Consider the following 12,096-nt stretch of genomic DNA (forward strand, 5'->3'; position numbering starts at 1 on the left):
TTAATCCACATGCTCACACATCAGGCTTCAGTGTGACAACAGAGAGCGCTCAAGCTCCTGACATCTGGTCCCGGTTGTTAATCTTCACTGACCAATCAGCACAGGGTCAAGGGATGAGTGACACTCATAGCAGACAGAAAGCGGTGATGAATCTCCATCTTCCATCCCTCCCTTCCTCTCCCCAAATTATCCTCCCAGTCACGCACAGCCTCTCTCTGCCTCGCTCTCAACCACTCATTATTGTAATTAGAGGGAGATATGGCAGAGAGACAGAAAGAAAGGGAAAAAAGAAAGGTGGAGAGCGCGAGAGAGAGTGAGAGAGAGAGAGAGAGAGAGAGAGGTTTCTGGAGGTCAGAGGCCCAACCCTTTTCCACTCTCTTATTTCTCTCCCGCCACCTCTCATTCTATCTTTCTTTTTTCCAACCCAAGAGGAGAGCATTTGCTCCAGCTTTTCTTTAAAGATGCATGTGCTGCATCAAAGCTTTTCAAACAACATATCACATATCAAGGGCTCTATTTCTCCTTCTCTCTTCACCTCCCCCTTTCTCTTCTTCTCTCTCATTCTTTCCTCCTTTCTTTGTTTAACCACAGCTGCTGCACTTTGTCATAGCTTTAGCTGCCTGTCCTCTGTCCTCGGGCTGGGTCGAGGAGTGTTTGTGTGGTTGTGGGCATGAGTGGACGAAGCCAACAGGAGAAAGTGGGAGAAGACAGCGCTATCAGCTGAAGCTTCTGTGGTCAATGGAGAAAAAAAAACCAAGTGTGTGAAAACTGTTTGAAACAACATAACGAATGCTCCAATCAGCTGTGAGCCATTGAGTAAGAAACAGGAGGGGCAAGGCCACAGCAGGTGAGTCTAAGACACAGATGGAAAAAAAAGTCTTAACTTTAAAGGATAGGTGATGTTCTAGATCTTTTTTCATGCCAACAAATCCCATGAAAAAACAATGAATTGAGGGGTGTGGACTTGAATTATATGACTTGACCTCAAGTCAGGTTTTTTTTTTGTAAATGTGGAAAAACCCTCTAAAATAGAGGATAGGCTCCTTTTTTCCAATTCCGGTAGGCGTATGCCTCTCGGTTTCTTCCTGGTGTGACAATGTGACGAGTGTGCCAGAAAGCAGGGTTCGTAAACTGACAGTGAAAATCGTTCAAACTCTCGAAGTTGCTAATTGTTGGAACAGTGGAGAAATAAACAATGACGCTTTCAATTAATTTTATTTAGTTTCTGCTGAGTTTGCATTAAATGTGTTCTCCGACTATCAGCGAGGAAGAATGTACGCTACGAGGAGAGCATTTAAGTCTCAACTCTTTTCCTGGGATTTGTTACCACTCAGAGAGCCATGGATTAACATCAGCCTTTGCCTTTAACATTAAGTGACAAAGTATGGATGAGACCTTTCGCAAAAAAAATATATATATTACAGAGAAACTTACATTTAAAAATAAATCAAGATACATGCACTGTATCAGTAATTAGAGGAAGAAAAGTATGCAAATGTGTCGCGCTCATTAGCAGCTCTACGAGGATCATTCACAATGTGTGTACATAAAATGTCTCATTAGGAGCCCACCGCGATCTTTTCCCCCCCTCAATGAATGTGACAAGAATAACAACTGAAATGTCAACAATAAAAGAAGAACAGGTTGATAAATAGTGAGAGAGAGGGAGAAAGAGAGAAAGGAAGTGAGAGAGAGAGAGAGAGAGAGAGAGAGAGACAAGATGATTGTGTTTCTTCTTCTGCAACCTTGTATAAGCCTCATGTAATTGCTGGGCAGGGGTGCTGGTGTTGGCTGAGGGGGGCGGGGGGTAAATATTATCTCTTCAACCATCTCTGCCCCACCATAACCCAGCCGACACACACACACACACATACGCACACACACACACACACACACACACACACACACACACACACTACACTCCTCCTGTACGGCCTGGAGCTCCAAATCCCTCAGACTGCCAGCCTAAGCAGTACACACACTCTCACACACACATAAATAAAGGGGATTAGACTGACACACACACACACACACACACGCACACACACACTCTCTCTCTACACAAATAGGTATAAACACACACACCCTCTGTGCCTCCACATTTTCTCTCACTCTGGTTTTTCATCGCTTGTCTTCTTGTCTCTGTCTTGTAAACTCACACTGCATGCAAACATAAGATCTCTCTCTTTCTCTCTCTCTCACGCAGACACATACATACACGTTAATTTTGAAGCTGTGTGTCTTTGCCCCCATGCAAAATGAAGCACAGGGTGAATGGCTTGCAGAGTGTATGTGTGTGTGTGTTTTCCTTTCTCTGTCGTTCCACTAAAGCTACTTTCTGTCCTTTTAAGGCAGTTAGTGAGTGGCCTCTCTCTCCCGGACTCTCTGTCTCTCCACCTGTCTGACTCTTGTTTTCCTTCCTCGATATCGCTCCGTTCTCTCTTCTCATTTCAAACTCCAATCCTTCCTTTCCTCCCTCTTTCTGCAGCTTTGTTTTTCCATTTCGTCTCTCTCCTATCTCCTCCTCAGCACCGTGGCAAGAACCCATCCATATAAGTAATTTGACCCAATATTGAGGCTGAAAATCTCATTTTTCTTTAACCAAGTGGAGAAATCTGTCAACGGGAGAGATAATCCCACTTGTTTCCAATGCAAATCAATTCACGTCAAGAATCCTCCTGCACTCGAGTGTCATACTCGAATCAAGTATGATAGAAGTGTTTCATGACAAGGCTTTTATTGGGAAGACATTAATGACACACAAAAAAAAAAAAGGTGAAGCTGCACTAGAAGCGAAGGGAAGTTATCTCGTCTCTACAGACAGATTTATTCACCATTTTTTGGATACTTTTTGGTAATGCAGATTTTGAGCTCCTTCCATAATGACCATGTGGGTGCAGCTGTCCCCGTTTGCGTCCTCACCACAAGTGTGTTCTGGCCAAAGTGCAGCAGGGCCAGTCCGCCAACAGTGGCCTTGCTCTGTCACACTGGAGCCTTTTCCCAGAATCTATGGACATCCTATTGATCCCCCCCTCATTCCCCGTCCTCACATCCCAACACAACACCAGGGATGACTGTATGCGGGGATAAGAGGAAGGAGGATGCCTGTATGGAAAAGGGAGAGGTGTAGGGGTGGGGGTGGGGGTGGTGGTTGTGATAGCAGCACGAGAAAGCTGCATTTGAAATATCTCCACACCCCACCGCTACCAAGCACCATTCTCCTCAAGAGCGGCTGAAATCTGAGCTCTTTGTGAAAACGCCATAAGAGCATTACGAGTTCATACGATGAGCCGCAGCATACAAAGCAAAAAGAGGGGGAGGGGAGGGATAAAAGGGCCAACAGAAAAACTAGGAAGAGAAGGGAAAGGAGAGATAGATATGGGATGAAAGGTGGAATAGGTGGTACACAGAGGTTAGAAAATGTAGCTTTTTTCCCCCCGATATTTTTTCTCTCTGTCTTTATAACATTTCCATAATCTCCAAGTGATAGAATGCAGTACTTCCCCTTTGAGGGATTAAAAAAAGACTTTCTCATCTTGCAACAATTGGTATTGTTCAGAGGAGACAGTCGGGCCTGGCTGCAGAGGAGGGCCGAGATAAAGAGTGCAAATGCAGTTGAGCTCCAGGATTAAACTGTAGTATTGTTTTACTGGGGGTCAACTTCGTCCTCTTCACTAAATCTGAAAGCATCCACCTCTGATTAAATGGAAAATCCTCCCTGGTAGTTGTAATGGAATACATTTTTGCAATTACTGGTTTTGTATCGGATGTCTGACCAGATAAATCGTTCTGAGAGGATTCCTCCAACAGCTGCCAGTCCATTAAATCCGTCTTAAGGTCTGGCTTCAGTGGATTTGTTCGAGGCAAAGAAAGTCAATATGCGTTCATGTTTTGTGTCAGGTACAACTTTGGTGAGCTTTGACATGCAAATGTGGTTGTTCACCAATAGCTAGACGTCTTTATAGCACTGCACTATGAGAGAGCCGAAGATGGAAGCTATGTACGTCCGTTGCTGTGTTTTACCGAGTCCTTTTATGTATATCCCCTCTGTCTGACTATACACTGCTCCAAAAAGGAGGAATAGTTTGAGACAGTTCATCAGACTATAGGGAGACCGAAGTCAGTGGAACACATGTATTCAATAAACCGTGTGAACTTACTGTCCCTTGAGCAAACAAGCCTACAACCTTGTAACGGACAGTTAGTAAGCTCAGCAATGGCCCCATCGGTACCGAGAGAACAGCTGAGAGTCCTACAACGCTACCGTATTCCCAGTTGGCTGCACCATCCAGGCATGTGTAGTCACTAATTAACCACGCTGCTACAATCACATGGTTCCCTTCACCCTTAAATAAAGAAATGCAACTTCTAACTGTATGTCACTGCGTTAATTGTTTAATCGCTTAATATGTGCCAAATATGTTAGCAAAATGATTTTGTTATTTTAACTGTGCTTATCATAGAAAACCACACCTGCCATTTAGCTTGTAAGTAGCAGAGCAATATTCTAGGAGGTATGTGTGTGAGGATACAAAACAGCGAGGTTTTATATGATAAGAAAAGAAAACAATCCAAAAAATGCTGGGACAAATATTCAGCATATAAGAGGAGATACATGAACATATGGGATTAGAATTTGGAAACTGTAGCTATTTATCATTGTATTGTGACTTGAAGGACCCGCTACCTACATTTAAAGTCTGTCTTTCACGTAAATGAGGTTGAACTCCTCTATCAGCTTGTAATACACTGCTCACTCACCCTGGTATCGAACAGTCTTGCGTGGGATTGGGTTCCAGTTGAGACCCAGGGTCTTCTCCCATCCAACCAGAAACAACAGGAACAAGACCTTCGTCCCGCCCATAGCTCCCATATCAGCTCCCATTCGTTGGAACTGGCGCCGTGTGATGGATCGGGGATGAATCAGTTGATGAGAGGGACTCGGGAGAGCAGCCGAGCTCCTGGCAGCCTGCCGGGAGAAAGAAAAAACAACACATCAGCAGGAAGCAGCAATTCACTTCCTTTATTGGCTTGGTTGTTTATCAGAAACTATTTTGTCAAAACAGTATTTACAACATGCACGTTCTTTCAAAAAGCCACAAAGAATACGGTTCACACATTCAAGCTGCACTGCAAGATAAATGTGTCCCTTTGAAAACATGTGCTATAAAATTTCACATGGCCATCACAATCCAGAATAATGTAAAACAGAAATGAGTTATGCAAATCATTAAAGCCAATAAGGACATAGCTGTAATCAGTGTATGTGCCTCCCCCTGTGTGTGTATGTGTGTGTGTGTGTGTCTGCCAACCAAAACAAACAAAACATTTTAATGACTTTTGGCCCGGGGGTTATGCAGCAAAGTTTTCTCTGGCCCTCCCTCACGCTGAGCGATAATCCAGCTATCGCCACTCAAAAAGCTCAGAAATAGCTTATCGCCGTTCTCTTGTCAAGCCAATTCAGCATCAGTATATTAAACTGGGGCTGAGTTATCAAAGTTAATTGGCGCTGGCAATGCATCAAACGCCAACGTGTCGGGAAATGAATGTCGAGGCAAGGACAATCCAATAGCAGCGCGTTGTAAATGAATTGCTTTATACCTAATGAACATGTCAAGTGTGCTTCTACAGAGTGGCATTACAGTCCAATAAGAACACAGGATGATTGACTTGTTAATGTGCTGCAGGTGAGCCCGATGCACAGGGTGAAAAGAGGACTTTCACACGCATAAAATGACACACTCTCAAGTATATTTTGCATATGCGTGTGAGGACCTGAGAGCCCTTAAACCTTTAATGTATGTCATATATTACTTTTGTATTACGTCCCGCACATCAATTAGTGGCATAAATGTGTTAATTCATTCACTTGTCAAACCTCTGTAAAATCAACCATGAACAAACATTAATTTATTTTCATTAGCAGTATTTTAAATATAGTTTTTAATTACGTTGGACTGGTTCCATCAGTAGATATCCCACCTGTGCTGACAAACACCCTCGATCAATGATGACAAGTGGGAGATTAAGAAAGAAATATCTATAATTATTCTTTAATAACTGCTTGGGGTATGGTCGCATTTATGAAACATTCTATACTGATTTCTTGATTAAAGGGTTGAATTATCTTCTCACTCAGGGATATCTAGTCATGCAGATAGTTGTATGTGCCCACGCTGTGAGATATCCATCTGTGATATTTCTGCTTCGATGCTGAATGGAATTTATCAAGAACCGGCATCCAGATACTGCCCCCGTTACTAAAGGCTTCAGTATGCTTCACATAAACTAGGTTTTAAAATGTGTCATTTGACTCCATCTTAAGGCAAAAGTGTTTGTGCCTATTCTAAATGACCAAAGGTCATGCGTTGACCTCCTCCTGGGTTCCTGATCTCTCTGCCTTACAAATACAGAGACCAGTCAGTGAACTTGAAAAAGTGTATGTGAAAACATGGCTTTGTACAGTAGGTGGGATTATCAGATTGTCTGTTTTGAGTAGGTTACAAAAATCCTCTGAAGCAGCGCCGTACGACTGAGCCATTGGAAATTGGGCTTCACGCACGGTTCCATTATCTGATAAGCACTTTGGTTGAAGCACAATCGACAAAACACTGCATCAACAGTTTTCACATATGAAAATGTTTTCTTGGTAGAAAGTAGCTCTAATCAGATTTTCCTTGAAAGTACCTTGAACACGACATATAATGACACTGTTATATTTAAATCCTGCGAGTATCACAAGAAAATTCTGTTTGTTTTCAAATGGCAGCAGACATCTCCGATATTTCTGCCAAAACCTCAGCACTTAAAACTCAAATGATCTGCATAGCTATATTATTGAAAAAATAAATTGTTTTTAAATGTAAAGTTGACCTATAGTAAACCCACTGCATCTGCAACTCACCGACCACAATCTAAACCAAGTCTAATGACTCTGAAAATAATACTAAACCAATCACTGAACTTGAACCCAACCGCATGCATAAATAGAGCATGATGGATCGTTCTTAATGTTTGCATTCTATTGCCGACCAAATATCCTCATAATAATTGAAAAACAAGTTGCGCACACACACACACGGGAAGAATTGCACACGTACCATCTCTAAAAGTTCCCCTCTGCACCTGCTGCTGCGTATCAGCGAGTGAAATGGCGCCTTTGATGATGCACGCTCATTGGAGATGGGAATCCATTGACTTTTAAACAGGCACAAAATGTCATACTGTATTTACTTTAACCCGGCACAAAGACAAAAAAATACCTCTGTACTCGTAGCACATTTTATGTCTCCGACTCCCTTTCCCCCACATATTCCCACAAGTGAATACTAAATTCCAGTGCTGGCAAAAAAAAAATAAAAAAACCAAGCACTTGGCCTATTTGGTGGATTGGCAGGGGAGGTAATTGAGATTTTGGAGATGTGTGTGTGTGTGCGTGTGTGTCCACGTCCAACCAATGTGACTGTTATTGATTACACTTTTGATAGGAAAATAAGAAGACGCTGAAAGAAGAAGAAAGCCCCTCCCAGACTCCCTCCAGCCTCAGATCAGATCATAGCGGCGTGCTGTTAAAAGAGCGAGCTTAACTGCTTGCTTTGGGTGAAAGCACTTCATTCCTCGCAATGCCGACTACCAGCTTTATTGGATCGATGCCGCAGGCCTGCCCGGCCATCGCTCAGGTGAGCTGAGATTGAGATTGAGATGGAAAGAAGGGAAGGGAGGGAGTGAGGCATGAAGAAAGGGATGACGGGTTGAAAGAATGATAGAATTGGAGGGGAGAGTTACGGAGAAAGAAAATAAAAAAAACAGTTAAGGAGGCTTTTTAAAATTTATTTTTATCCCTCAACATCCATCCTTTTATCTTTGTGCTGAGAGGTAACCAAGTGAAGTGGGCATCCAGTAGGCCGGATTAAGTGAAGAGGATAGCGTGTAAACACTACAGAGGAAGACGAGGAGGAAGAGGATGGCGGGGAAGACAGAGGAACAAGGCATTCGTCTAAAAAAAAGTGTAAAATCTCTCTCTTCCTGCTTGCTGCCACTCTCTGCTTTTCTTTAATTCCCTGTGCCTCTCTTTCCTCTTCTCTGCATCACCACCACCATCAATGTTGCCGAAGCGTTAAACTAAATGCTGTTTTTCAAATCCAAGAAACAATGGTTGATAAAATCCTAGTGAAATACAACACCAGATAAATCTATCGTACTGTACGGGATCAGGCCGTGAGGCAAGCCCAGGGATCACTTCAATGTGTTTCCTTATTTTTGGAAGAGCAAGAATACTTTATTAATTTAATTTATTGATGCCAGTCGGAATGTTATTTCAACAAATAGAAAACAAAAAAATTCCAAAATATATTTGTGTGGGTATGTCAACAATAAAAAAAAAAAAAAACTAAATTACATTATTGGGCTGGAGAAATAGTTCATGTTTAGATAATAGATAAAGAACGGCTCAAAGCCATTGGCGTAAAACAACATCATTTTGCATAATAAATGTCTACTGAAATGTATTTATATTATATTTAACCAAAAACAACTCTGCGGTTTATAAGCAATGCTGGAAGAATTACACTTTAAAGTAAAAGTACCAATAATACGTTGAATGAATAAAGTACTTAGTTTCAAGTAAAAGTCGTGCATTTCAAAATTGTACTTGAGAAGAACTTTACAAACCACTTAAAAACCAAAAATGGCATATTCTTCAGTTCAGTGCGATTCCTTTAGTTCTGCTTTAATATCATGTAGCAGAGGGACTCGACACAGCTCCAACACAGGACATTGAGCCATTCACCATAGAGCAAGAACAGATGATTGACAAATTGTTGACTATTCAGTGTTGTTGACTACTTCTCTTCACTTGTCACCAATGTGTTGCTAACATTGCACAATGAATCTGCAAGCCACACCTGTGGGGAACTTTATAAACGCCGACGGGAGGCGGGATGTATTCTTCTTTTTCTTTCTACCAAACTGACTTGTGATTCCTCGTTGTGTCGTAGGAAGCGGGATTCAGCCTCGCTCTCTCACCGCAGCCTCCTTTGGGTCCTGTGGTGTCACATAACTCTGCAGGTGGCATCAAATCATCTTTTAGCTGCTGGTGTTGTTGTTGAGCCTGGTTTAGCTAATGAGCTGAGACACGGCAGCCTAATAATATCAGTCAGCACTCCGCTATGGAGAGCTCATTAAACCGCGCAGAGAAATAGGCCACATGTTCTGATTAGCTTGCCGAGCTCCCGTGTGTGTTTTGGCCGTGCTTGTGGATTTGTGTCATCGTGTGCGCACATGTGTGGGTGTCTTCTTCTTTCTGCATGAATGTGAGCGTGTGTGTTTCTTATTACAATGTATTGGGAGGTACGATGAGTCCCTGTAGGGAGAAGCAAACCAGGGTCGTTTCTTCGAAGTGAGCGGATGTCGGAGGAGAAAAAAGGAAGACAAGAGCGTTGTCAACCCCCATGTCCCCGCTCCATGTCGGTTTTATGTTGTCCTCTTTCTGCCCTTCATGTTCCCCACCACTCCTTTCCTGGCAGCCTGTTCCTTCCTTACATATTACCACACACACACACACACACACACACACACACACACACACACACACACACACACACACACACACACACACACACACACACACACACACACACAGTGACCTCTGGTGCGGTCCCAGCTGATTGCTAGTCCTTCCAGGCATTGTTTGACTTTTAACCTCAACCTTTGACCCTTTTGTGGGTTAGAGAGCCAGGGCGCATCACCAACTGCCCTCCACTCCGACTGTCACACTGGAACAGACTTAATGTCCATTAACCCGTGACTGCCCCCCCACACACACACACACACACACACACACACAACCACTTACTCACATGAACGGACGAGTGGACTATAAAGGACTGATCCCACCCATCATCTCCTCTCTCGCTTCCTTGCAAAACAAACACAGCAGCTCTCTTCCTTCCTTCCTTCCTGCAACCCTGCCCCTTCCCCGTTTCCTCCACCTTTTATTGCTTCGGGAGCATTATAAAACACACACAAATAAAACTCTCACACACACACCGAAGCTGTTTCACCTAAACCGAACAAACTGGATCAAACGATTTCACACCTCGTGGACGGCGGGATGAAATCGGCTCCAGGACTTTTATGCCGCACTGGAGCAGCACTGGTGCATGAATGGTTGGACTAGTATGAATTTCTGAAGCTGCCAATAGATGTTTTTTAACATTCATTCTGTTGAATAGTTAAAGATCCCAACAAACTCACTGTATAGTGCTGAGAGCCACTGAAATATTAAAGAGAGAGCATCATGGCACAATGAAACTCAGTATTAACTATTATTAAAACCAAGGCTCATACGTTTCTACATTGGAGAATAATGTAAAATTAATAGCAGTAATTACTTGTAAAATGTAAAACGTCTCATCAACTACAGGATAGATTTTCATGAAACATTCATGTCACTCTCGGAGGGAATTGTTATAATTTTGGTCAATATTGAGGTCACGATTCTTAATCACAATTATTTATTGATTTTACGTATCAAATAACATTCAGGAGGGTTTTCCGCAGGCTGCAGCTGTAGGGTGCACAGAGGCATGACAGCTCCCCAACAATGAAGCCAACGCATCTGTTTCATATTTGATTAATTTTTTAAACACTATTTTGGCAATCCCCTGACTTTTAATCTAACGCCATCATCACGTCAAAGTTTTCTTTTCATTTATGACCAAATATCTGCAAAACTAATGTCATTCCCATCAATGTCGTCTGTAGTTGGTGTTTAGTGCTAATTAGCACATGTTAGCATGTTAACACGGTGAACCTGTTAAACTCTACATGTTAAGATTGTCACTGAGCATGTTAGCATGAGGATGTTAGCAGAGTTAGCATGCAAATATTAGCAGGGTTAGTATGTTAGCATGAGGATGTTAGCAGAGTTAGCATGCAGATATTAGCAGGGTTAGTATGTTAGCATGAGGATGTTAGCAGAGTTAGCATGTAGATATTAGCAGAGCTGCTTTAGGCCCTTTCTTGTCTCAGTGAGAACATTTGTGTCTGATTTTAGTACAAATAAACTTATTTCAATCAAATGTCATTGCACCAACAAGTGTTTTTGACATTTGGGACTAAACAATAGACAGATACAACTTTAACAGCGTACTGGTGTTTGTACGACCTTTGACCAAGGATGAATCTCACAGGACAGGACATCACTTCAGAAGACAAATGGGGTTCAGCTTTTTTAACTTTGCTTTTAGAGAGAGCTCAAGATCCATTGTGCAAAAACATGATATCTTTCCACACAGAAAGAGTCACTGCCAAATGATAATTTTGTAATCCGAGTTCACCTAATATTCTGTTGGTTTAAAATGATCTCTGAGAGTCTGTGAACCCACCAGACAGCCTTGGAAGCAGATGTATCATAGGATAATATGACCAATTTGTATGATTTTATACAGCAACGTTTTGATCAGAGATCAGAGATCTGCCCTAAAAATTGTTTTGCTGATTTGAAACACAGCTCACACGCTTTTGGTCGCTCAGCAGCTCTAGCTAAATAACGGCTGAAATATGAATGTAAAAATATACAATGGCTCCGCTTGTGCAATCTATCAAAGTGGTGGTTTCAGGGTTCCAGGTTCAAGTACAGAGCAAAATGGCTAAGCAACCGTAGAGAAAGACAGGTTATGTTACAGTGTTCTTGTGGGATATGAAGTGGGGGAAGTACTTTTTGTATGCTATTACTTCTTACTTATTCACAGTCTTGCAGAGCCATGTGTGCAACAGGGCTGTAAATAAGTTCCACATTACACTAAGACGCTTTTTCCCATACAGTGACAAGTAAGACAACAGAGCTTTTATTCAGAGTGTAGAGTTAATGGAGCAGACAGGGACCCTCCATTGACATTGAAACACACACCCACACCATACTCAGCATCTGAGAGTGTTTGAACAAAGACACAGGTGGAAATTTAAAGCAGGTGGAGTGTGTTTGAAGGCACGGTTTGAAGCAATAGCAAGCATGAGTGAGCCTGCATCTAAGTGATGCATTAAGTAGCATATCTGAGAATATAGGCGTGAAAAAAAAAATGGGTGTTGCGTTTT

The 12,096-nt window shown here is 42.3% G+C and overlaps 1 protein-coding gene across 2 annotated transcripts in view; it reads right to left on the reverse strand.

The window, feature by feature from the left end:
- The window catches only part of sema4c (sema domain, immunoglobulin domain (Ig), transmembrane domain (TM) and short cytoplasmic domain, (semaphorin) 4C), an 82,041-nt gene that overhangs the window by 36,835 nt on the left and 33,110 nt on the right, over nt 1-12,096 (reverse strand). For both annotated transcript variants that reach the window (XM_034542644.1, XM_034542643.1), the window contains exon 2: nt 4,762-4,969. In XM_034542644.1, the coding sequence (XP_034398535.1) occupies nt 4,762-4,885 (124 nt within the window). In that variant the 5' untranslated portion in view covers nt 4,886-4,969. The remainder of the gene's footprint in view (nt 1-4,761; nt 4,970-12,096) is intronic.

The sequence above is a fragment of the Cyclopterus lumpus genome, chromosome 9 (genome assembly GCF_009769545.1).
Source record: "Cyclopterus lumpus isolate fCycLum1 chromosome 9, fCycLum1.pri, whole genome shotgun sequence".
In the NCBI taxonomy this organism is placed as follows: domain Eukaryota; kingdom Metazoa; phylum Chordata; class Actinopteri; order Perciformes; family Cyclopteridae; genus Cyclopterus; species Cyclopterus lumpus.